This window comes from Aethalodelphis obliquidens, unplaced genomic scaffold (assembly GCF_003676395.1).
Source record: "Aethalodelphis obliquidens isolate GAN/ISIS:26980383/991018 unplaced genomic scaffold, ASM367639v1 scaffold62, whole genome shotgun sequence".
Classification (NCBI taxonomy): Eukaryota; Metazoa; Chordata; class Mammalia; order Artiodactyla; family Delphinidae; genus Aethalodelphis; species Aethalodelphis obliquidens.
Window position 1 is genome coordinate 5,514,030 of NW_020838006.1, and position 27,301 is coordinate 5,541,330.

At 38.7% G+C, this 27,301-nt stretch overlaps 1 protein-coding gene and 1 pseudogene across 4 annotated transcripts in view; one reads left to right on the plus strand and one right to left on the minus strand.

Annotated features, from left to right (window-relative positions):
- Positions 1–27,301, plus strand: part of FBXL2 (F-box and leucine rich repeat protein 2) — a 79,590-nt gene that overhangs the window by 31,323 nt on the left and 20,966 nt on the right. For 3 of the 4 annotated variants that reach the window (XR_003429029.1, XM_027088306.1, XM_027088307.1), the window contains 3 exons: positions 6,848–6,902; positions 7,152–7,226; positions 13,305–13,399. Coding sequence is in view for 2 of the 4 variants with exons in the window: in XM_027088306.1 (XP_026944107.1) it covers positions 6,848–6,902; positions 7,152–7,226; positions 13,305–13,399 (225 nt within the window). In the remaining 2 variants the exon portion in view is untranslated. Of the gene's footprint in view, positions 1–6,847; positions 6,903–7,151; positions 7,227–13,304; positions 13,400–27,301 lie in introns of those variants that run through there. The other variant, XM_027088308.1, reaches the window with a different exon arrangement.
- LOC113610347 (uncharacterized) lies at positions 25,471–25,556 on the minus strand (annotated as a pseudogene).

The following is a 27,301-nucleotide window of genomic DNA, read 5'->3' on the forward strand; positions in this document are numbered from 1 at the left end:
AAAAAAAAAAAAAAAAAAAAAAAAAAAAAAAAAAAAAAAAAGATTTATATGATGAAAACTCCAGCTCCAGTGAAAGAAATCAAAGAAGGTCTAAATAAATAAAGAGATGTTACACATTCATGGATAAGAAGACTCAATATTGTTAAAATGTTAATTCTTCCCAAGTTGATCTATGGAGTCAACACAATGCTGATAAAAAATACCACCGAGTTATTTTGTGGATATTGACAAATCTATTTTAAAGTTTGTGTAGAAAGACAAAAGACTCTGAAAGGCCAATGCATTACTGAAGAAGAACAGAGTTGGAGGACTGACACTACTGACCTATGAAGACTTAGTTTAGAGTTTTAGAGATCAAGACAGGGACTTCCCTGGTGGCAGTGGTTAAGAATCCGCCTGCCACTGCAGGGTATATGGGTTCGATCCCTGGTCCGGGAAGATCCCACATGCTGTGGAGCAATTAAGCCCTTGCACTGCAACTACTGAGCCTGTGTTCTGGAGCCCACAGGCCACAACTATTGAGCCTACGTGTCACAACTACTGAAGCCCACGTGCCTAGAGCCTGTGCTCTGCAACAAGAGAAACCACCGCAATGAGCCCCTGCTCGCTGCAACTAGAGAAAGCCTGCGTGCAGCAATGAATACCCAGTGCAGCCAAATAAATAAATCGTAAAAAAAAAAAAAAGCAAGACAGTGTGGTGTTGGCAAAAGAATAGACAACTGAATGGAACATAGAGAATAGAATAGAGAGCTCAGAAATAGAGCCACACAAAGTCAGCTGATCTTTGACAAAGGAGAAAAAGCAATTTAATGGAGAAAATATATATTTTCAACACATGGCATTGGAACAATTGGACATTTATATGCAAAAACAGAATGTAAACATAGATGTTACACCTTTCGCAAAAATTGACTCAAAATGGATCATAGGCCTAAATGTAAAACCCCAAACTATCAAACTTTCATAAGAAAGCATAGGAGAAAATGTAGGTGACCTTGGGTTTAACAGTGAGTTTTTAGATACAACCTCAAAAGCATGATCCATGAAAGACAAAATTGGTAAGTTGGACTTTATTAAAATTAAAAACTTCTTCTCTGAGAAGAGAATGAAAAGCCAAGCCACAGATTGGGAGAAAATATTTGCAAAGACATGTATGATAAAGGACGGATGTCCACAATATACAAAGAACACTTAAAATCCAACAAGAAAACAGACCAATTTAAAAAATGGGCAAAAGATCTGAATAGACACCTCACCAAAGAACATATACAGATGGCAATGAGCATATGAAAAGATGCTTGCTATCATGTCATTAGGGAATTGAAAACTAAAATAACAATGAGATATCACTCTATGTGTATTAGAATGGCTAAAATTTAAAAATTGAACAATATCAAATGTTGGCAAGATTCAGAGCACAGGAACTCTCATTGTTGGTGATTCAAAACGGTGTAGACACTTTGGAAGACAATTTTGCAGCTTCTAAACTTACATGATCTAGCACTCAACACTCCTAGGTATTTATCCAACTGAGTAGAAAACATATTCACCTGCATACAAATGTTTATAGCAAGATTATTCATCATCACTCAAAACTGGAAGCAACCAAGGTGTCCTTATATAAATGAATGGATAAACAGTGATACATCCATATAGTGGAATATCATTCAGCAATAGAAAGTAATGAGCTATCATGCCACTAAAAGACATGGAGGAACCTTAAAGACATGTGCATAGTGAAGGAAGCTAATATGAACAGCTACATACTTATGATTCCAATTATATGACATTCTGGAAAAGGAAAAACTATGGAGACATTAAAAAGATCATTCGGGACTTCCGTGGTTGGCGCAGTGGTTAAGAATCGCCTGCCAATGCAGGGGACACGGGTTTGATCCCTGGTTCAGGAGGATCCCACATGCCGCAGAGCAACTAAGCCCGTGAGCCCCAACTACTGAGCCTGTGCTCTAGAGCCCACAAGCCACAACTACTGAAGCCCGCGTGCCTAGAGCCCGTGCTCTGCAACAAGAGAAGCCACCGCAGTGAGAAGTCTGCATACTGCAACAGAGTAGCCCCTGCTCACCGCAACTAGAGAAAGCCCGTGTGCAGCAACAAAGACCCAACACAGCCAAAAATAAATAAATAAATTTATAAAAAAAAAAAAACAAAAAAACAGTCGTTGCCAGAGGTTCATGAGGAGGATAAAAGGGATTAACAGGTGAAGCACAGGTGATTTTTAGGGTGGTAAACTATTCTATATGATACTATAATGGTGGATATATTGTCAGATCCATAGAATAGTACAATACAAAGAGTGAACCTTATCATAAACTGTGGATTTTAGTTAATAACAGTGTGTCAGTCTTAATTTATTAATTGTAACAAATGTGCCACACTAATGCAGGATGTTAATAATAGGGGAAACTGTGTGTGTGTGTTATGTGTTTCTCAAAATGGCAGTAATATATGGGAACTCTATGTACTATCTGCTCTTATATTTAATATGTTTTTAAAAGGGGAAATAAGCAAATGTTAAAGAGATGATGTTAAAACCATGCATGTGCAAAGCTGAGGTATTTTATAGTGTGTAACAAAGTAACTTTAGAAAATTTAAAAGGCAGGAGGAAAGCCCTATAGTAAACATTGTAATCAATGATTAGAGTGACAGCTTTTTCTGAGATGGGAAAGAGAAAAAGATGTCTTTCATTACAATTATTGGTACTAGAGAAGATCACAGCCACTTCAGTAAGGCAAGAAAAAGAATAAAAAGTATAATTATTGGAAAGGAAGGAAGAAAATTGTCATTATTCTCAAATGTATTGATTTTGTTTGTAGAAAATCACTAGAATATATAAATGAATTTGGAAATGTTGCTGTATGCAAGACATAGTATATGAAAGTTAAGTATATATACTAGCAACAATTAGTAAATGACATTTTAAAAATTCCATTTTAATAGTAACATCATCAAATAACCAGCGGGGAAAAATCTAAAAATGAACAAAACATCTATGTGGAAAACTACAAAAATTACTGTGAGAAATTAAAGAAGTCCTAAATAAATAATGGAGTATATCATGTTTCTGGGTTGGAAGACTTAATATTGTCAAGATCCCAATTCTCCCCAAAGTTTCTATAAATTCAACATAATTCCAATAAAATTTTATAAAGTTTTCTTGTGTAAATTGATATGCTGATCCTAAAACATAAGTGGAAATTAAAAAAAAGAGTAGCCAAGAATAACCAAGGTAATTTTGATGAATAAAAACAAAGTTGGGGACTTCCCTGGTGGTCCAACGCAGGAGGCCCAGGTTTGATCCCTGGCCAAGGAACTAGATCCCATACGCATGCTGCAACTAAGAAGTCCACATGCCACAACTAAGAAGTCTGCATGCCGCAACTAAACATGCTGCAGTGAAGATCCCACGAGTGGCAACTAAGACCCAGGGCAGCCTAAATAAGTAAGTAAGTAAATAAATAAATAAATATTTTTAACAAAAGAAAAACAAAGTTGAGCTTAACGTTACCAGACATCAAGAGCTTGAAGCTTCATGATAAAAACAGGGTCTCATTGGCACAGAGGCAGACAGACCAGTGAAGCAGAATACAAAGTCCAGCAGTACGGGCTTCCCTGGTGGCGGAGTGGTTGAGAGTCTGCCTGCCGATGCAGGGGACATGGGTTCGTGCCCTGGTCCAGGAAGATCCCACATGCCGCGGAGTGGCTGGGCCCGTGAGCCATGGCCACTGAGCCTGCGCGTCCGGAGCCTGTACTCCGCAATGGGAGAGGCCACAGCAGTGAGAGGCCCGCGTAACACCAAAAAAAAAAAAAAAAAAAAAATCCATTCCTATATACTCCTGTGTGTATTTATTTATAACCAAGTTGCGATTTTAGTGCTTTTCTAATGAAGGGTGAAGTTAACACATTTGAGGTAGGAAGCAATTTCCAGGAAAAAAATAAAAAGTTTTGGAAGGGCCAGAACCTGATTTCTGACTACTCTTATTCCTTTAGCTATCTCTGTTTCTATTACCAATGTTCCAGGCTCTGTCATTCAGGGTGTTTATTTTATTCATTGGAACGTGATTTGGGAATTTGGCTTAATTTGGCAGTTTGGAGTCTTATCACGCCTATTTTAAAATGTATATATTTATTTATTTATTTGGTTGTGCTGTGTCTTAGTTGTGGCAGGTGGGCTCCTTAGTTGTGGTATGTGAACTCTTAGTTGCGGCATGCATGTGGGATCTAGTTCCCTGACCAGGGATCAGACCTGGGCCCCCTGCATTGGGAGCGCAGAGTCTTAACCACTGGACCACCAGGGAAGTCCCTTATCATGCCTGTTTAACTTGTGCACATTCAAGTATCTGTGTATGTGTGTTAGGGGGATAATGTAAATAATGAAGGCAATCTACTTTTTCATTCAGTAATCATAATGTTGGGTAGTAAGCATGAGATGAGAAATGCAAACTTGTGTTCCAGCTATTGATTCTCACTTGTGTCCGAATGTGTGAGCATCTTGTTTGAGTTAGTGTGATTTTAGTGTTTAAAGAGACATGTTTTGGGAATTCCCTGGAGGTCCAGTGGTTAAGACTCCATGCTTTCACTGCTGAGGGCTTGGGTTCGATCCCTGATCAGGGAACTAAGATCCCACAAGCCACACAGCTTGGCCATAAAGAAAGAAAGAAAGAAAGAAAGAGAAAGAAAGAGAGGAAGAAGGAAAGAAACATATTTTCCATACAGCATGCTCACTCAACACAGACTGCTTCATCTGCTGTGCAGTTGAAGAAATAGATTCTAGCCTAATCCTGAGGGAACAACAGCTGTGTTAAACTTTCTAGGGCACTTTGTGTAGGGTCATGGGCTTGGGCTCTCAAGCCAGACTACCTGGGTTCAAATTCTGGCTCCGCTCTTCCTATCTGTGTGGCCTTGGCAGGTCCCAGTGTTCCTATCTGTAAAATGGAGATCGTAATAGCACCTCATGGCATTGTTGTGACAATTAAAGAGTGACAGCTAGCACATGTAAGTGCATAATCAGTGTTAACTATGATTATCAGTATTGTTATTATTACTGAGAGGTGATAGAGTATGTTGGTCTCCAAGATGGTACATTCTTGAGGGATTTTCAAGGGAAACTTAGTTAACTCCTTTCTACCTTCAGCTTGTACTTTAGAACCCAATGCCAGTGTGTGATATGATTCTGCTGTACCATACTCATTTCTCTATCTGGTCCTTGTCTTTTCGTGAGCTGACGATCCGTTGTGGCTCATTGTGGAATGGTTGTATGGCACAGAACACAGACATTTGTGGTGGTGGGGCAAGATGTATTACCACAGAAGCAATGTAGATGTGCAGACACCCTGAAATATGTTTAATATATGTAAGTACACATTTCCAGCCATCGGCATTTTCCTATGTACAAAGTTCCATTGAGTCTTTTAAGATCAGTGCAGCCGTTATGCTTCTGTCCTTTGCTTTTCTCTAGAAAATGATTGGAGCCTATATTGTAGAACAGTATCTACACTGTCACTGGCCCCGTGGTGCTGCCTGTGGGTGCTTTGTTGTAGGGTGCAGTGCTCTGGTGTTTTATGGACCTACTATCTTCTCCAAGCCCATGGATTTTCCATGCACTGCTGATTGTTACCTTTGGAGAATTTTGGAGAACTTTTTAGGTGGCTGTTTGCCATTTCACCTTCCACACACACAGGCACAGACCCTCATATTTACCTTCCGGTACTCTGGGGATTGAGACCCTATTGTTTGTCCCTGACCTCGTCCCCATCTACTCTTTGTCTCTCAGGAAAGCTGCTCTTTGTTTTCAGCTGTGACTGCGGAGCGCTGAGGCACACACAGCTATTTGCCACTGTGCTATCATCAGCAGCTCATCTCCACTGCCAGAATGTCAGAACCTCCCTCTGACCCTGCCATGCTGACAGCTACTGCTTCCACTGGGGGACTGCTGGTGTCAACTAAGCTTTTGTTTGCTTCTCTCTGCTTTTCTTTTTCCCCATCTTTCCCATCTTCTGTAACTTCTTGGCTTTTGCTCAGGAAATGAGCTCCATCTTTCTGCCCTGTGAGCAGATAGATAAAAAGTGAGTGGGTTTTATTGTTGAGCTTTTCTTGGCCGTGTTATTTGAGGCTCAGGCACCTGAGCCTGTTTCATGCGTCTACCACCAAAAGTGGGGTTTGCATAGGAATTAGAATGATTTAGCCCTCACTAGGCTCAATGCCTGGGAGGTGAGAGATTGGTCTTTTTTTGTCTTTTTTTTAAAGTTGTCTCCTACAGCTCACTGATTGATGTTATGTTCATCTATTTATTTATTTATTTGGTTGCACGGGGTCTTAGTTGCGGCCAGCAGGCTCCTTAGTTGTGGCAGTTGGGCTCCTTAGTTGCGGCTCACCAGCTCCTTAGTTGTAGCATGTGAACTCTTAGTTGTGGCATGCATGTGGGATCTAGTTCCCTGACCAGGGATTGAACCCAGGCCCCCTGCATTGGGAGCTCAGAGTCTTAAGCACTGTGCCAGCAGGGAAGTCCCGAGAGATTGGTCTTTGAATAGAACAGGTTATGATCTACTGTTCCATGTCCATGACTTAGAACAAGGGAAATAAAAGTTTAATGAATTCTGGGTTAAGGGGACTTGTGTAGTGTGTCTAAAACAGCTTTGGAATGTGCAAACATTTAATATGTCATAGTAGTGATGAACAATTATAGTGCACTTGTGTATTACGAATTGAGGAATCTTGAAAAAGTTATGAATATCCAAATGGCTCATTAGATTTTATCTTTCAAGTTATAAATATTCTAAAATGTTAACACCATCTTATTTTTGTGCTTTTTTTCCCCTTTCTTCCTAGAATATTTTCCTTCTTGGATATAGTAACTTTGTGCCGATGTGCACAGATTTCCAAGGTAGAGTATTAACCAAATTTGTAATCAAGAAATACAAGTTTTATTAGAATGAGGATAAGTTCAAGTTAAAAATTAAAATGTCATCTTTTATATGTAACATAACACAATGTTACCATAATTCCACATTTGATTATCAGCTTAATGTCTATCATGAATAAACATTTGGAAATAATAAAGGTTGAATCAAGACTTTCCTTAACAGTCGCAATAAATATATCTTTTTCACCCTAATCTCTCCCAACCTCCCAGGCTTGGAATATCTTAGCCCTGGATGGAAGCAACTGGCAAAGAATAGACCTTTTTAACTTTCAAACAGATGTAGAGGTAAGTTAACCTTGTTTTAGACAAAAGACTTTTTTAAAAGATAAGTAAACTGCTCACTCTTTCCTGCCTTTTTATTTTGCTGCATTTAGATTTAATATGAAGGTGCCAAGGTGGAATAGAGAGGAAAAAAACCTGGAAGATATTTGCATACTTCAAGACCAAAATTCTGTTTGCATTTTACTTTTTACTTTTATCAGTAACAGACGTTTACTTTTCCCCCTTGATCATGTTTATAATCTAAGTTTTACCACTCAGCTTTTCAAAGCCTCACACCTGTATCATTAACACCTGGTTCAATGCTTATCTTAGGAGACTCTTGACAAATATTTATTGATCTGAAAACTCCATTGAGAATTCTAATTCAGCATCAGGAATGGAGAAATGGCAGAAGCAGGGACTCGGGAATGAGGCTGGAATTATGAGATATAACTCCAGCTCAGCCACTTAAGACATTTACTCTCTTAGTGCCTCAGTTATATTATTTATAAAATGAAGAAGTGAAATAATCCTTAGAGCCTTTATAATTCCAGGATTCTGGTGTATTTATCTGGAAATATGTAAATATCCTCATTTAAGAGTGGTAAACCAGGTCAAATGAGAAAAGTTTATTTTAAAACAACTTTAATATTAAATACCAATTTATAACCAAAAAGAAACAGGGAAGTAATAAAGAGCATTGTACATAGTAATTGTTGGGAGTGCTGTTTTAAGGGTCTGGGGATGTTGAAGTTCATTATCTACCCAATGTTAGTAAAACCTTATTGATTTCTAGTTTAGCCAACTCAGTTACAATTGTATTTTTTTTTGCGGTACGCGGGTCTCTCACTGCTGTGGCCTCTCCCATTGCGGAGCACAGGCTCCGGACGTGCAGGCTCAGCGGCCATGGCTCACGGGCCCAGCCGCTCCGCGGCATGTGGGATCTTCCCGGACTGGGGCACGAACCCGTGTCCCCTGCATCGGCAGGCAGACTCTCAACCACTGCGCCACCAGGGAAGCCCTGGAATTGTATTTTAATTCAGTTATTCACATAGCATGTTTATCACTTGTTTTTATTGAAGTAAATTCTTTGTATCTTTTTTAATGGATAAGGAAATGAATGTGTTTAACAGTGAGATGGGCCCAAACAATTTCCTGTGACTCACTTAAGCTGGTGTTACCTACAAGAACTGATGGCCAGTGGTGGAGGCCCATCACCTCCTTCTCTAGGTTACTTGCTGCTTGCCAGGCTCTGGTCCCATCTCAAACCAGTGGAGCAGAATCCCCTACAGGAGGTGGGGCTGAGCACAGTATTTCCCACTGCTCAGGTTGCTGTGCTCTGAGCTTGGACGCTGTCAGGGGCCTCAGGGCTTCTCATGCTCCTTGGAAAGATAAGCTGTAGCTCCTGGTTTGGACTCTGGTCCCTGAATCAGGAATTCTTTAATGCTCTTTCCAGATTTCACGATTGCAACAGTGCCCTACCCAAACATGCTGACATGTAATTCCCCTTCAAACTGATAATCTGTAGTTCATGGTTCATTGTGTTACTTAGTGATGTTGAGGAGAACATTAAACTCCAAAAATTGTGGTCATTTCTTCTGGCCAAAGAGTCATTGTTTTAAAAAAATTTTGTAAAAAAATTTTTTTCTGTGGTTTTTTAATTGTCTCCTCAGTTTTCTTTGATGATTTTTCCAAACTACAACTTTCTGGAATGCACATAAAAAACTTTTAAATTCAGATATTAAAAAATACTATTTCAGGACTTTCCTGGTGGTCCAGTGGTTAAGACTCCATGCGGGTTTGATCCCTGGTCAGGGAGCTAAGATCCTGCAAGCCGTGCAGTGCAGTGCGGTCAAAAAAAAAAAATTCTATTTTAAGTAAATGTCATTACCTTGTGCATTATTTGATTTCACGATTTTAGCTGACTGCTGACTACAGCTATATAAACACATTGCAGAAGTACTTGAGTACTTCTACCAACGACAGACGAGTTTATGGTTTACCAGTTACGTAGAGAACTACATGTGAAAAATATAGTCTAATACTATTTAGTTACCCCTTTGGGCTACCACTTTGAGTCCAGGTTGATTCTGAACCAAGTGTGGGGCCTCCCATAGACACTAACAGGACCCTCTGGATGCTTATACTGGGAAGCATCCCATGGATAAACTCATGGTCTCAGATTCATTTCTTTGGGACGAAAGTGGTGATTTATGGATCTGTTGAGAGAATAGAAAAGGTGCCAAGGATCAGGACTAAGAGTATTTACTGTGTGCCAGGCACTCTTCTGAGCACTTTTTGTATATTAATTAATTTAATCTTCTCAAAAACACCATGTTGAAGAAACTGAGGCACAAAAAGTTTGAGTAACTTACCTGAGGTCCCTCACCTAGTAAGAAGAGAGAGTAGGTACCTTGAACAGTGGGTTTCATGACTTGAATTTCAAAGAAAAGGCAGAATAGCACATGCAGGTGACTAATGTGCATTGGGCCTCTCCTTGAGCATCACTCTCTCCTAAGTAAACATCAGGTTTCCCTGATGTTTAGGCATTTTCCATGCCTTTAAAAGTTGAACATTTTGTTGTTAGTCTTCATGGTCATTAAAGATTCTGTGAGGCCAAAAATGAGAAATAACCAAGTAGTATGTTATCTAAAACTCATAAGTCCAAGGGTCTCTCCATTAGGCCTTATTTTTCTGTAAAGCCCTTCTTTCTAAAATGCATACCTACAACATACTATCTAATAGATGTTACACAGTGTCATTTGCATTTGAAAAGGATTTACTCATTTTTTTCTCTTAGTTGGAAACAGTGGAACAGAAAATTCTGAATGTAATTTTTTTATTCCAGTACAAAAACTTTTACTCCAAAAAAGGAAGAATAGGAAGTTTGTATAAACGTGACTAACATGGAATGGAGAAGATAGATGGTGTGCTCTATTTGTAGACATTGGTGTGGAGTTGTTTTTGCTGTTTTATTTAGTACTTAAATATTTATCTTGGATTTCCAAGTCATAATGTTTTTCCTCCCACTGACAGAAATTTATTTTACAGGTGTCTGGAGTGTTGGTTCAAAAACTAATATTTATTTTTTATTTTGGTACGCGGGCCTCTCACTGTTGTGGCCTCTCCCGTTGTGGAGCACAGGCTCCGGACACGCAGGCTCAGCGGCCATGGCTCACGGGCCCAGCCGCTCCGCGGCATGTGGGATCTTCCCGGACCGGGGCACGAACCCGTGTCCCCTGCATCGGCAGGCGGACTCTCAACCACTGCGCCACCAGGGAAGCCCCAAAAACTAATTATTAACTTAGATAAGACTCAAGAAAGCATAGATAAAGTCACCAGCAATATCAGAGTTTGGATTTTCAACTGAATTAAGTTATTAGCCAGATATAATATGTGTGAGCCCTGCTTCTGTGATACTGTGGTTTGATGTGTCCTAGTGAATTCTTAGTGCTTAGAGTTCAGTGTCAAGATTGCTGTTTTATAAAGTGAGGATAATAAGTATTAAAAATGAAACAAAATGGCCTTTTCAATGTTTTCTCCCTTGTGGAGGTGGTAATTGTGCAGAACATACAGCTTTTAGAGTCAGTGAAACCTGTTATAAACCCCAATTCTACTACTCACTAAAGTGTAACCTTGGCAATTTAACCATTTAATTTCTTTATTTGAAAAATGAAGATAATGGATCCAATCTGTATTAGTCAGGATTCTCCAGAAAAACAGAACCAATAAGATACGTGTGTACTATTTACAATAGCCAGGACATGGAAGCAACCTAAGTGTCCATCGACAGATGAATGGATAAAGATGTGGCACATACATACAATGGAATATTACTCAGCCATAAAAAGAAACGAAACTGAGTTATTTGTAGTGAGGTGGATGGACCTAAAGACTGTCATACAAAGTGAAGTAAGTCAGAAAGAGAAAAACAAATACTGTATTCACACACATATGTATGGAATCTAAAAAAAAAAAAGGTTCTGAAGAACCTAGGGGCAGGACAAGAATAAAGACACAGATGTAGAGAATGGACTTGAGGACACAGGGAGGGGGAAGGGTAACCTGGGACAAAGTCAGAGAGTGGCATTGACATATATACACTACCAAATGTAAAATAGATAGCTAGTGGGAAGCAGCCGAACAGCACAGGGAGATCAGCTCAGTGCTTTGTGTCCACCTAGAGGGGTGGGATAGGGAGGGTAGGAGGGAGACGCAAGAGGGAGGGGATATGGGGATATATATATATATATATACGTATAGCTGATTCACTTTGTTATGCAGCAGAAACTAATACAACATTGTAAAGCAATTATACTCCAATAAAGATGTTAAAAAAAGTGTATATTAATATAGACATAGAGATTTATTATAAGGAATTGGGTCATGTGATTATGGAGGCTGAGAAGTCCCAAGATCTGCAGTCAGCAAGCTGGAGGCCCCGGAGAGCTGATATGTAGCTCCAGTCTGAGTCAGAAGGCCTGTGAACCAGCAGAGCCAGTGGTGTAAATTTCAGTCTGAAAGTTGGCAGGTTCAAGATCCAAGAGGAGTTGATGTTTCAGTCCAAGTCCACGGCCAGAAAAGACCAATGTCAGCAGTCAGGCAGGAGTTCTCTCTTAATCAGCCTTTTTTGTTCTATTCATGTCTTCAGTTGATTGGATGAGGCCCACCCACACTAGGGAGGGCAATCTGCTTTACTCAGTTTACTGATTCAAGTGCTAATCTCATCCAGAAACCCTTACAGACACAGCCACAATAATGTTTGGCCAAATGTCTGGGCACCCTGTGTCGCAGTCAAGCTGACACATAAAATTAATCATAAGTTCACCCTTTGTCAACTTGGCACCCATAGGCATGTCCTTTAACCATACTTAATTTCCAAATAAAGACGATAACAAAGATCATAATTCCACCTAATATGATACAGCCATCCAGCGTACAACCCGAAAGACACTCAGGCTTTCCTCAGAAGAGGAGGTAAAGTCCTAGAGTCAATTTCACTCTTCTTGATATTCTATGCCTTAAATACTTTGATGTAGAATTGACAGTACTTAAATACTTATGATATAAAGTCAGTACATGTTGTGTCACATGGTAAGGGGATAAGAGAGGGAAAAAATACATATTTGTACCACACACACATGCATTCATAATAAAATAGGGAGAAAATACTTATGACAATTATAGTCCTAATTTCTGTAACTGGTCATGTGGTCAGAGTTGGTATTTATAACTACCTTCTGCTTCCCATTCTGTATTCTCTTTGTCTTCAGCAAGCACCTCAGCTGGTCGTGGTTCCTTACCTGGTAGAGTGACCCAAACCATCATTCCTGAAGCCATGAGTAGTCTCCTTGGATTGGCTTTTAGTTTTCCATTGACTTTAATCAGAGGGCATATTAATACTAAGAGATATCCTAAGGGATTTCCTGTATTCCATACATAGACTCTTCCTTACTTCAGTGTGGAGCAGTAGTCCATGTGGTTGTTGTGAATATTAAATGAGCCATAGCAGGTACAAGAAAGTGTTAAAATCATGCCTGAAAAAGTAGAAGTGCTTAATCAGTGTTCATTTTCTTTTTTCCTCCCCTAATGTATCTGCCAGTACCAGCCAAAGTTCCCATTTTTAAAGCAAATGTGTTTAAATAGGGGATTGCTAAGAAGAATGAGGAGTAGATTTTATGATACATCTTCAAATTTTTAGAGTGGTAATGTTTAGCTTAAATAGAATTTCTTTTTTTGAGCAACATTGTTTTAGATCTCTGTGTTCCCAGCACAGCAGTGTTCCCAAAAAGCTTGACCTCAGAAAGCCTTGTAATTGATGGAGTAGCCATGAGCCCTGGCTAGGGAAGGCCTAACTCCAGAGTCAAGGCTTTCAAAAAATAGTGTGTGATTTAAAAAAAATACTTAATGTTTTCATTGAAAACATTTTTTCGGTGCTTGTAGCCCCTTTATACACTAGGAGCAGAAGTGGGATGTTGGAGGAATGTTCCAAAATACCTTCTATTACACCTGGAAATACATATTCAGTTCCTAAATTTCAGGTTATTTTGCTGTTAGATAAGCAGCATGAAACAAGATTTTTTCCAACTTTCTCCACTGAAGGGTCGAGTGGTGGAAAACATCTCAAAGCGATGCGGTGGATTCCTGAGGAAGCTCAGCTTGCGAGGTTGCATTGGCGTTGGAGATTCCTCCTTGAAGTAAGTCAGTCCACTGTGACTCACTCTGTCGTGGCAGCTTGTAGCTGACATTTTCATCAGCAAAAATAAACCAAGCATATTATTTGCTTTTCTTCTGTTAAAATCTTTCTATGGTAATTTGCATAGAGTAGTGAGAATATCATGATTTTGGAGCCAACAGGCCTGACCTAGAAAGCGAGCTCCAGTGTTGTCAGGGATGTGACCTTGGGACAAACACTTTGTTGTCAGTTCTGTCTTTTGCAAAGAGAAGGCAGTTATAGCTCTTTCATGAGAATGTCCTGGGTATCACATGAAATAACACATATGTAGTACCTGGCACATAATCATATTATGATATTAGTTCACCTCTCTTCCTTTCTTCACTTTCCCATCTTCCTAGGTTCCTTCTCATAATTGTGGCTACCTTCTTGTATAAATTATACTAATTAACAAAATAATTCTTTCAAAAAATTCCTTAGCATAGCCTGGGATTTTGCTTAACCATCATGGGTTGTGATTATCACATTCATTTAATAATAGTTTATAATAGTTGGATATACCCTATGCAACCAAATGCTTGCCCACCTCTTACTGGATAGCCATTATTGGAAATGTTATCACTCCACTGTTAAGGACATGTGCTTTGAGCTTTTCTGGAGACAGGACATAATTAATACCTTTATGTCTTTATCCTTGTGGGCTCTTGTATTGCTTGAGGTTGGCTAAATTAGGACACGCACTGCCCCTAGAATCTTGGAGCGGACTACCTCTTGGAGACTTAAGCATATGACAGTATAATCAGTTCCAGACCTCCAGTAAGAATGTGCAGTGTACAGTTAATTTCAGACAGTAGAATTTGTAATTGAAACATCTGCACCATTGCTAAGAAAATCAATTCATAATATCAATATCTTTTAAGGATTAAAACATTCCCTCTGTTATGCAACACAGGGTTTGTTTTTTTTAATCAATTCAGGTCATCAGAATTTTCTGATACTTCAAAAGCTTTGTAAACCAGTGGAATAGATTGATTCTGCTTTAACAGGAAGCTTAAATGGACCGAATAGGTCCTAAGACGACTTGTAATAGAGAACATAAATCTAATAGTGGTTCCATTAAAGAAACTAAAATAAGTGTGAAGATATGGATTGTCAGTGAGGAATATCAAAGAAACACATTCTCATCTTGGCACTTGGAATAGAGCCAAGATGAGGAAAAAACTATCCTATAAAGTGAAACTATATCAAAACTATGCTGTAAAGCTAAGACTGTTATTGGTTTACCATAAATTTTAGAGCAGAAATCTATGTTAATATCTATATAAATTTTTAATACGTGAGGCCAGATTACTGTGAGAAATAATGATAAGCATAATCACAGAATCATGATTCAGAGAGCCCCGGCAAGCAGGGGCTACTCTTCGTTGCAGTGCACGGGCTTCTCATTGTAGTGGCTTCTCTTGTTGTGGAGCACGGGCTCTAGGAGCGCGCGCTTCAGTAGTTGTGGCTCGCAGGCTCAGTAGTTGTGGTGCATAGGCTTAGTTGCTCTGCGGCATGTGGGATCCGTGTCCCCTGCATTGGCAAGCAGATTCTTAACCACTGCGCCACCAGGGAAGCCCTCAGTGCCTTTTAAAAAAAATTTTTATTGGCGTATATTTAGTTTAAATATAGTGTTAGTTTCAGGTGTACAGCAGAGTGATTGAGTTATACATATATTCATTCTTTTTCAGATTCTTTACCCATACAGGTTATTACAGAATAATGAGTAGAGTTCCCTGTGCTATATAGTAGGTCCTTGTTGGTTATCTATTTTATATATAGTAGTGTGTGTACGTTAATCCCAAGCTTCTAATTTATCCCTCCTCTCCACATTTCCCCTTTGGTAACCATAACTTTGTTTTTGAAATCTGTGAGTCTGTTTCTGTTTTGTAAATAAGTTCATGTACCATTTTTTTTGTTAGGTTCCACATATGAGTGATACCATGTGATACTTGTCTTTGTCTGTCTGTCTTACTTCACTTAGTATGATAATCTCTAGCTCCATCCATGTTGCTGCAAATGGCTTATTTCATTCATTTTTATGGCTGAGTAATATTTCATTGTATATATGTACTACATCTTCTTTATCCATTCCTCTGTCGATGGACATTTAGGTTGCTTCCGTGTCTTGGCTATTGTAAATAGTGCTGCCATGAACATTGGGGTCCATGTATCTTTTCTAATTATGGTTTTCTCCAGATATATGCCCAGGAGTGGGATTACTGGGTCATATGGTAGCTCTATATTTAGTTTTTTAAGGAACCTCTATACTGTTCTTCATAGTGGTTGTACCAATTTACATTCCCAGCAACAGTGTAGGAGGGTTCCCTTTTCTCCATACCCTCTCCAGCATTCCTTATTTGTAGACTTTTTTATTATGGCCATTCTGACCACTGTGAGGTGATACCTCGTTGAGGTTTTGATTTGCATTTCTCTGATAATTAGTGATGTGAGCATCTTTCCATGTGGTTTTTGGCCATGTATATGTTTTCTTTGGAGAAATGTCTATTTAAGTCTTATGCGAATTTTTTGATTGTAATGTTTGTTTGTTTTTTGTTTTGTTTTGGGTTTTTTTTGTGGTACGCAGGCCTCTCACTGTTGTGGCCTCTCCCGTTGTGGAGCAACAGGCTCCGGACGCGCAGGCTCAGCGGCCATGGCTCATGGGCACAGCCGCTCCGTGGCATGTGGGATCTTCCCGGATCAGGGCACAAACCCATGTCCCCTGCATCAGCAGGCGGACTCTCAACCACTGCGCCACCAGGGAAGCCCTGTTTTTTTTTTTTAATATTGAATTGTATGAGCTGTTTGTATATTTTGGAAATTAATCCCTTGTTGGTCACATCGTTTGCGAATTTTCACCCATTCCATAGGTGGTTTTTTCGTTTTGTTCATGGTTTCCTTTGCTATGCAAAAGCTTATAAGTTTGATTAGGCCCCATTTGTTTATTTTTGCTTTTACTTCTTTTTTTTTTTTTTTGCGGTACGCAAGCCTCTCACTGTTGTGGCCTCTCCCGTTGCGGAGCACAGGCTCTGGACGCGTAGGGTCAGCAGCCATGGCTCACGGGCCTAGCCGCTCTGCGGCATGTGGGATCTTCCTGGACCGGGGCACGAACCTGTGTCCCCTGCATCAGCAGGCGGACTCTCAACCACTGCGCCACCAGGGAAGCCCTGCTTTTACTTCTTTTGCTTTGGGAAAATTATCTGAGAAAGTATTGCTACAGTTTATGTCAGAGAATGTTTTGCCTATGCTCTTTTCTAGGAATTTTATGGTGTCATGTCTTATATTTAAGTCTTTAAGCCATTTTGAGTTTATGCATGGTGTGAGGGAGTGTTCTAACTTCACTGATTTACATGCAGCTGTCCAGCTTCCCAACACCACTTGCTGAAGAGAGTGTCTTTTCCCCGTTGTATATTCTTGCTTCCTTGGTCGTAGATTAATTGACTGTGGGTACATGGGTTTACTTCTGGGCTCTCTATTCTGTTCCAGTGATCTCTATGTCTGTTTTTGTGCCAGTACCACACTGTTTTGATTGCTGTATCTCTGTACTATAGCCTGAAGTCTGGAAGGGTTATGCTTCTGCTTCCAGCATTGTTCTTTTTCCTCAGGATTGCTTTGGCAATTCTGGGTCTGATGTGGTTCCATATAATTTTTAGGATTATTCTAGTTCTGTGAAAAATGTCATGGGTATTTTGATAGGGATTGCATTAAATCTGTAGATTGCTTTGGGTAGTATGGCCATTTTAACAGTATTAATTCTTCCAATCCAAGAGCATGGGATATCTTTCCATTTCTTTGAATTATCTTCAGTTTCCTTTATTAATGTTTTATAGTTTTCAGCATATAGGTTTTTCACCTTCTTGGCCAAGTTTATTCCTAGGTTGTTTTTTTTTGATGCAATTTTAAATGGAATTTTTTTAGTTTACTTTCTCTTTTTGGTATTTCATTGTTAGTGTAAAGAAATGCAGCAGATTTCTGTATATTTATCTTGTATCCTGCTACCTTGCTGAATTCATTTATTAGTTCTAATAGTTTTTATGTGGCGACTTTAAGCTTCTCTACATAGAGCATCATGTCATCTGCAAATAGTGACGGTTTTACCTCTTCCACTCCAATTTGGATACCTTTTGTTTCTTGTCTCATTGCTGTGGCTAGGACTTCCAATACTATGTTGAGTAGAAGTGAGAGTGGGCATCCTTGTCTTGTTCCTGAATTTAGCAAGAAGTCTTTCAGCTTTTCACCATTGAGTATTATGTTGGCTGTGGGTTTGTCATAAATGGTCTTTATTTTGTTGAGATATGTTCCCCGTATACCCACTTTGGTAAGAGTGTTTTATCATGAACGATGCTGAATTTTGCCAAATGCTTTTTCTGCATCTTTTGAGATGATCATGTGGCTTTTGTCTTTTGTTGATGTGGTGTATCACGTTAATTGATTTGCATATGTTGAACCATCCTTGTAACTCTGGAATGAATCCAACTTGATCATGGTATATAATCCTTTTTATGTGTTGTTGGATTTGGTTCGCTAATATCTTGTTGAGGATTTTTGCATCTATATTCATCAAAGATACTGGCCTGTAATTTTCTTGCATAGTGTCTTTGTCTGGTTTTAGTATCAGGGTGATGGTGACTGCATAGAATGACTTTGGGAGTGTTCTCGTCTGTCTTTTGGAAGAGTTTGAGAAGGATCAGCATAAGTTCTTCTTTGTATGATTGGTAGAGTTCCCCAGTGAAGCCATCCAGTCATGGCCTTTAGTTTACAGGGAGGGTTTTTTGTTGTTGTTGTTTTAAATTACAGATTCTATTTCATTTCTAGTGATTGGTCTGTTCAAATTATCTGTCTCTTGACTCAGTTTTGACAGGCTGCATATTTTAAGAAACTTGTCCATTTCTTCTAGGTTGTTGAATTTGTTGGCATCTAACTGTTCATAGTATTCTCTTATGATTTTTTCTGTTTATGTGGTATCAGTTCTTATTTCTCCTCTTTCATTTCTTATTTTGTTTATTTGGGTCCACTCTTTTTCTTCTTGGTGACTGGCTAGAGTTTTATTGATTTTTAAAAAATCTTCTCAAAAAACCAGCTCTTGGTTTTATTGATCTTTTCTATTTCTTTAAAAAAAAATTTTTTTTCCCTTGTGATGAGAACTCTTTTTAAAAAAATTTATATTTATTTTGGCTGTGCTGGGTCTTAGTTGTGGCATGCGGGGCCTTAGTTGTGGCATGCGCACTCCTAGTTGCGGCATGCGGACTCTTAGTTGCGGCATGCATGTGGGATCTAGTTCCCCATCCAGGGATCAAACCCAGGCCCCCTGCATTGGGAGTGTGGAGTCTTAACCACTGGACCACCAGGGAAGTCCCTGATCTTTTCTATTTCTTAAAAAATCTGTATTGTATTTATTTCCTCTCTGATCTTTGTTATTTCCTTCCTTCTCCTGACTTTGGATTTTTGTCTGTTCTTTTTAAAATTCTTTTAGGTGGTAGTTTAGTTTGCTTATATGAGATTTTTTTGTTTCTTGAGGAAGGCCTATATCACTATGAACTTCCCTCTTAGAACTGCTTTTGCTGTGTCACATAGATTTTGTAGGTCGTGCTTTCATTTTCTTTTGTCTCAAGGTATTTTCTGATTTCTTTATCTTATTGTTGACCCACTTTTTTTAGTAGCATGTCATTTAATCTCCATATATTTGTTCATTTATTTTTTCTTTCAGTGGTTGAATTCTAGTTTCTGGTTGTGGTCAGAAAAGATGCTTGAAATAATTTCTGTCTTCTTAAATTTGTTGAGGCTTTTATTGGTGACCTAGTATGTAATCTATCCTAGAGAATATTCCATGCACACTTGAAAAGAATGTGTATTCCTTTGGGTGCGTGTGTGTGTAGTATCCTGTAGATAGCAATTAAGTTCTACTGTTCTGTTGTGTTATTTAGGACCTCTGTTTCCTTACTGATTTTCTGTCTGGATGGTCTGTCCATTGATGTCAGGGGTGTTAAAGTCTCCTACTATTATTGTATTATTGTCCATTTCTCCCCTTATGTCAGTTAGTATTTTATGTATCTAGGTGCTCCTGTGTTGGGTACATTTATGTTAAAGAGTGTAATATCTTCTTGTATTGAACCCTTTATCATTATATAATGTCCTTCTTTGTCTTTCTTTATGGCCTTTGTTTTAAAGTCTATTTTGTTTGAAATGAGTATGCTACCCCCACTTTCTTGTCATTTCCATTTGTATGAAATATCTTTTTCCATCCCCTCACTTTCACTCTGTGTGTGTCTTTTGCCCTGAAGTGAGTCTCTTGTAGGCAGCGTATTGTAGGTTCTTATATTTTATCCAGTCTGCCACTGTATGTCTTTTGATTGGAGCATTTAGCCCATTGACATTTAAAGTAATTATTAATAGGTATGTATTTATTGCCATTTTAATTCCTGTTTTCCAGTTTTTGTAGTTCTTCTTTGTTCATTTCTTTTGTGGTTTTATGGTCTTCTTTTGTAGCATGCTTGAGTTCCTTTCTTTTTGTTTTTTGTCGAATCTCCTGTGTATTTTTGATTTGTGTTTACCCTGGAGTTCAAGTATGCTGACCCATAACTATATCTACTTGCTTTAAACTAATAGTCATACAAGTTCAAACACATTCTAAAAGATTTACTTTTTAATTTTAATTTAATTTTTTTGGCTGCGCCGTGCAGCATGCAGGATCTTAGTTCCTGGACTAGGGATCAAACCTGTGCGCCCTGGCTTGGAAGTGTGGAGTCCTAACAACTGGACCGCCAGGGAATTCCCAAGATTTACATTTTTATACTCCCCTCCCCCACATTTTGTGATTTCGATGTCCTATTTTACATCTTAATGCTTATTCTTTTACTATTTATTGTATTTATAATTGCGTCTACAAAATTTTTTGGTTGTTTTTTAATCTATGTACTAACCTATTTAAGTGATCTTCAATCTTTTTGTATATTTGCCTTTCCTATTGTGATTTTCTCTTTTGTTTAGCTTTCTTGCTTCTCTATTTAGAGAAGATCCTTTATAATATTTCTTTTAGAGTAGGCTTAGTATTGTGAATTCTTTCAGTTTTTGCTTGTCTGGGAAATTCTTTATCTCTCCTTCTATTCTAAATGATAAGCTTGGTCAGTAGAGTATCCTAGGTTGCAGGTTTTTCCCTTTCAGGATTTTGCATATATCATGCCATTCTCTTCTGGCCTGCAATGTTTCTGCTAGAAATCAACTGATAGCCTTATGGGGGTTCCTTTGTAAATGACTCTTTTGTTTTTCTCTTGCTATCTTTAGAATCCTCTGTTTAACTTTTGCCATTTTAATTGTATGTATTGGTGTGGGTCTGTTTGGGTCCATCTTGTTTGGGACCCTCTGTGCTTTCTGGATATCTGTTTCCTTCTTTAGGTTTGGGAAGTTTTCAGCCATAGTTTCTTTCTTTCTTTTTTTTAATTGAAGTATAGTTGATTTACAATGTGCCAGTCTCTGCTGTACAGCAAGGTGACTCAGTTATACATACATATATATGTATGTGTATATATATATATTTTAATATTCTTTTCTTTTTTTAAAATATTCTTTTCTGTTATGGTTTATCCCAGGAGATTGGATATAGTTCCCTGTACTATACAGTAGGACCTTGTTGTTTATCCATTCTAAGTGTAATAGTTTGCATCTACCAACCCCACATTTCCAGTCCATCCCTCTCCCTCTCCCCATCCCCCTTGGCAACCACAAGTCTGATCTCTATGTCTGTGAGTCTGTTTCTGTTTTATAGATAGGTTCATTTGTGCCACATTTTAGATTCCACATATAAGTGATATCATATGGTATTTGTTTTTCTGACTTACTTCACTTAGTATGATAATCTCTAGTTACATCTATGTTGCTGCAGATGGCATTATTTCATTCTTTTTTATGGCTGAGTAGTAGTCCATTGTCTATATGTACCATGTCTTCTTTAGCCATTCATCTGTTGATGGACATTTAGGTTGTTTCCATGTCTTGGCTATTGTGAATAATGCTGCTATGAATATAGGGGTGCATGTGCCTTTTTGAATTACAGTTTTCTGTGGGTATGCCCAGGAGTAGGATTGCTGGATCATATAGTAATTTGATTTTTAGTTTTCTGAGGAACCTCTATACTGTTTTCCATAGTGGCTGCCCCAACTTACATTCCCACCGACAGTGTTAGAGGGTTCCCTTTCTCCACACCCTCTCCACCATTTGTTATTTGTAGACTTTTTAATGATGGCCATTCTGACTGGTGTGAGGTGGTACCTCATTGTAGTTTTGATTTTCATTTCTCTAATAATTTGTGATGTTGAGCATCTTTTCATGTGCCTGCTAGCCATCTGTATGTCTTCTTTGGAGAAATGTCTGTTAAGGTCTACTGCCTATTTTTTGATTAGGTTGTTTGTTTTTTTTTTGTTGTTAAGTGTATGAACTGTTGTATATTTTGGAGATTAAGCCCTTGATGATTGCATCATTTGCAAATATTTTCTCCCATTCTGTAGGTTGTCTTTTTTTTTTTTTTGCTGTGCTAAAGCTTGTAAGTTTGATTCAGTCCCATTTGTTTATTTTTGTTTTTATTTCTATCGCCTTGCAAGACTGACCTAAGAAAACATTTATGTCAGAGAATGTTTTGCTTATGCTCTTGGTGAGCCTGGCCAGAAGTTTTATGGTGTCATGTCTTATGTTTAAATCTTTAAGGCATTTTGAGTTTATTTTTGTGCATAGCGTGAGGGTGTGTTCTAACTTCATTGATTTACGTTCACCTGTCTAACTTTCCCAGCACCACTTGCTGAAGAGACTTGCTTTTTCACATTTTATATTCTTGCCTCCTTTGTCAAAGATTAATTGGCCATAGGTGTGTGGATTTATTTCTGGTCTCTCTGTTCTGTTCCATTGATCCATATGTCTGTTTTTATACCAGTACCATGCTGTTTTGATTACCGTAGCTTTGTAGTATAGTCTGAAGTCTGGAAGAGGTATGCCTCCTGCTTTTTTTTTCTTTCCCCCTCAGGATCGCTTTGGCAATTCTGGGTCTTTTATGGTTCCATATAAATTTTTGGATTATTTGTCTAGTTCTGTGAAAAATGTCATTGGTAATTTGATAGGGATTGCATTAAATCTGTAAATTGCTTTGGGTAGTATGGCCATTTTAACAATATTTATTCTTCCAGTCCAAGAACATAGGATATCTTCCATTTCTCTGAATCCTCTTTAATTTCCTTTATTATGTTTTATAGTTCTCAGTGTATAAGTTTTATATAGTTCTCAGTGTATAAGTCTTTCACCTTCTTGGTCAAATTTATTCCTAGGTATTTTTTTTTTTTGGTGTGATTTTAAAAGGTTTTTTTTTTTTTTTTACATTCCCTTTCTGATATTTCATTGTTAGTGTAAAGAAATGCAACCGATTTCTGAGTGCTAATGTTGTATCCTGCTACTTTGCTGAATTCATTTATTAGATCTAGTAGTTTTTGTGTGGAGTCTTTAGGGTTTTCTATATATAGTATCATGTCATCTGTATATAGTGACAATTTTATCTCTTCCCTTCGAATTTGGATACTTTTTGTTTCATCTTCTTGTCTGATTGCTGTGGCTAGGACTTCCATTACTATGCTGAATAGAAGTGGTGAGAGTGGGCATCCTGGTTCCAGATTTTAGCAGGAAGACTATCAGCTTTTCACTGTTGAGTATTATATTGGCTGTGGGTTTGTCGTAAATAGCTTTTATTATGTTGAGATATGTTCCTGGTATACCCACTTCGGTAAGAGTTTTGTTTTTTAAAAAATTTATTTATTTATTTATTTATTTTTGGCTGTGTTGGGTCTTTGTTGCTGTGCGCGGGCTTTCTCTAGTTGTGGCAAGCGGGGAGTATTCTTTGTTGCAGTGCATGGGCTTCTCATTGTGGTGGCTTCTCTCGTTGTGGAGCACGGGCTCAAGGCACGCGGGCTTCAGTAGTTGTGGCACGCGGGCTCAATGGTTGTGGCTCACAGGGTCTAGAGCACAGGCTCAGTAGTTGTGGCGCATGGGCTTAGTTGCTCTGCGGCATGTGGGATCTTGGCGGACCAGGAATCGAACCCGTGTCCCCTTCACTGGCAGGTGGATTCTCAACGACTGCACCACCAGGGAAGCCCCTGGTAAGAGTTTTTATCATGAATGGATGTTGAATTTTGTCAAATGCTTTTTCCTCATCTATTGAGATGATCATGTGGTTTTTGATTTTTTTTGTTGTTGTTAATGTGTATTACATTGATTGATTTGCATATGTTGAACCATCCTTGTGAACTTGGGATGAATCCCACTTGGTTGTGGTGTATGATTTTTTGTGTGTGTTGTTGAATTTGGTTTGCTAATATTTTGTTGAGGATTTTTTTCTTTTTTTGGTGATACTTTGTCTGGTTTTGGTATCAGGGTGATGGTGGCTTCATCACAAGTCTTTGGGAGTGTTCCCTCCTCTTAAGTCTTTTCGAAGAGTTTGAGAAGAATCGGTATAAATTCTTCTTTGTATGTTTGGTAGAATTTGCCTGTGAAGCCATCTGGTCCTGGACTTTCCTTTGTAGTGAGGTGTTTTTTTTTTTATTACAGATTCTATTTCAGTCCTAGTGATTGGTCTGTTCAAATTATCTGTTTCTTCTTGATTAAATTTTTATGGGCTGTATGTTTCTAGAAAGTTGTCCATTTCTTCTAGGTTGTCAAATTTCTTGGCATATAATTGTTCATGGTATTCTCTTATGAGTTTTTTGTACTTCTGAAGTATCAGTCGAGCTTTCTTCTTTTTCATTTGTTATTTTGTTTATTTGGGTTCTCTCTCTTTTCTTCTTGGTGAGCCTGGCCAGAGGTTTGTTAATTTTGTTTACCCATTCAAAGAACCAGCTCTTGGTTTTATTGATTTTTTAATCTATATTTTATTTATTTCCTCCCTGATCTTTATTATTTCCTTCTTTCTGCTGACTTTATGTTTTGTTTGTTCTTCTTTTTCTAATTCTTTTAGGTGGTAGGTTAGGTTGTTTATTTTAGATTTTTCTTGTTTTTTGAGGAAGGCCTGTATCTCTATGAATTTCCCTCTAATAACTGCTTTTCCTGCATCCCACAGATTTTGTGTGGTTGTGTTTTTATTGTCATTTGTCTCAAGGTATTTTAATTTCCTTTTTGATTTCCTCGTTGATCCATTGGTTTTTTAGTAGCATGTTGTTTAGTCTCCATGTAATCATTTTTTTCTCATTTCTTTTCCTGTGGTTGATTTCTTTTCTTTCTTTTTTTTTTGTTGTTTTGAGGTTAATTTGTGCCTTTATTTGCCAGTATAATTTAACTACAATGGCCTGCAAACTGTTCTGATCTAAAAAATACATTTTACATCACAGTCCAACAAACACACATACATATATAATATGTATACTTAAAAGTGAAAGAAATGTTTTGCCAAAAAGGTCTACCCTGAGTGTTAATTTTTTTTTTGAGACTTTTTTTAACGCAGTTTTGGTTTACAACAAAATTGACAGGAAGGTACAGAAATTCCCCATATACCCAGTCCCCTCACATGCGTAGCCATTATCAACAGAGGGGTACTTTTTAAAAAAAAACAAAAAAAAAAACAGGGATGAACTGCATTGACACATCATACCCACCAAAGTCCACAGTTCACCTTAGGGTTCACTTTAATGAAGTGAATAATGTTGCACATTCTATTTTGGACAAAAAGTATAATGACATATATCCATCATTATGTCATTCAAAGTATTTTCACTGCTCATAAAAACTTATACGCTTTGTGTATTCATCTCCCCTTTCTCCCAAACTCCTGGCGACTGTTGATCTTTTTATTGTCTCCATAGTTTTGCCTTTTCCGGAATGGCATATAGTTCAAATCTATTGTTCTTTTTTCTTTCTCCTTGAAAAGAGAGGTTCAAAGCCTTTATGTTTATAAGACCACTCGTGACCTGCCCATACATGAACCACGGCTCTAGGTGGCAAACTCCCCCACTAAATACTGTAGCTTTTCTTCCAGTTTTGAGCCCTGTCCCACTGGTCCTGCCCAGCAGCCACATGGAGGTGCAGGGGAACACATGTTTGGTATTTGTTCATAGGAAGGCCACAAGTTTTGTGCCCCTTGTCACAATGAAACCTGTGGTCGAGTTCTAGTTTCATGCCATTGTGGTCAGAGAAGAGTCTTGAAATAATTTTTTTCTTTTTTTTTTAAGGGTGAGAGGCTTGTCTTTTTTTTAAAAAAAAAATATATACATTTATTTATTTATTTGGTTGTGTCGGGTCTTGGTTGTGGCAGGCGGACTCCTTAGTTGTGGCTCACCAGCTCCTTAGCTGCGGCACATGGGCTTCTTAGTTGTAGCATACAAACTCTTAGTTGCGCCACGCATGTGGGATCTAGTTCCTGGACCAGGGATCGAACCCAGGCCCCCTGCATTGGGAGCGTGGAGTCTTAACCACTGCGCCACCAGGGAAGTCCCTTGAAATAATTTCTATACTCTTAAATCTGTTGAGGTTAGTTTTGTGCCTTAGTATGTGGTCAGTCCATATGCACTTGAAAAGAATGTGTTCTGTTTTTTGTTTGTTTGTTTTTGGATGTAATGTCCTGAAAATATCAATTAAGTCTATCTGTTCTGTTGTATCATTTAGGACTTCTGTTGCCTTATTGATTTTCTGTCTAGAAGATCTGTCCATTGATGTGAGTGGGGTGTTAAAGTCTCCTACTGTTATTGAATTCCTGTCAGTTTCTCCTTTTATGTCTGTTAGTATTTGTTTTATGTATTTGTATGCTCCTATATTAGGTGCATATATGTTGACAAGTGTAAAATCCTCTTCTTGTGTTGGTCCTTTTATCAGCATGGAGTGTCCTTCCTTATCTTTCTTTATAGCCTTTGCTTTAAAGTCTATTTTGTCTGATATGAATATTGTAACTCCCTCTTGCTTGTTATTTCCGTTTGCATGAAATATCTTTTTCCATCCCCTCACTTTTTTTTGTGTGGTACGCGGGCCTCTCACTGTTGTGGCCTCTCCCGTTGCGGAGCACAGGCTCCGGACATGCAGGCCCAGCGGCCATGGCTCACGGGCCTAGCCGCTCCGCGGCATGTAGGATCTTCCCGGACCAGGGCACGAACCCGTGTCCCCTGCATTGGCAGGCGAACTCTCAACCACTGCACCACCAGGGAAGCCTATGCTGTCTGCTGTTTTGATTGGGTAATTTCCATTATTCTATCTTCCAGATCACTTATTCTTTCCTCTGCATTATTTATTCTGCCATTCAGTGCCTTTAGCTCAGTTTTCATCTTGGCGAATGAGTTTTCTCATTTTTCTTGGCTCCTCCTCATAGTTTCTAGTTCCTTTTTACAGTAATGTGCATTTCTGTCAGTAGCCTTTCTTGATTCCTTCAGTATTTTCATTTGTTCCTTTTTGAACTCAGTGTCTGTTAGACTGAAGAGGTCTGTTTCATTGTTTGTTCCTTCAGGGGAATTCTCTGGGTCTTTTAACTGGGAATCGTTCCTCTCCTTCATTTTGCTTATATTTCTCTTACTTTGTGAGTTTAGGAGAAACAATTATCTACTGTAGTCACGGAGGGCTGTTTATATGCAGGAGCCTCCCTGCATAGCTTGTGTAGGTTCAATATTTTTTTGCTGTGAGGGCTGTTTTTGGTTTGGATGCTTGCTGTCTCTTTCCTCCACGTGTGCTGGTTGTTATCCCCTTGATAGGGGGTGTGCAGGTGCATGTTCCATTCATGCTTCCAGGAAGGCAGGGAGAGTGCTTGGCTCTTGGTCGCGGGACCCTTGGTGGCAGCGGTGGCGGGCTGCATTCGCTCCTAGGGAGGGGAGGGCAGTGGTTGGCACTGGGTTGCGGTACCCTCAGCGGTGGTCGTGGTTGTTCCCAGGGAGTTGGGGACAGG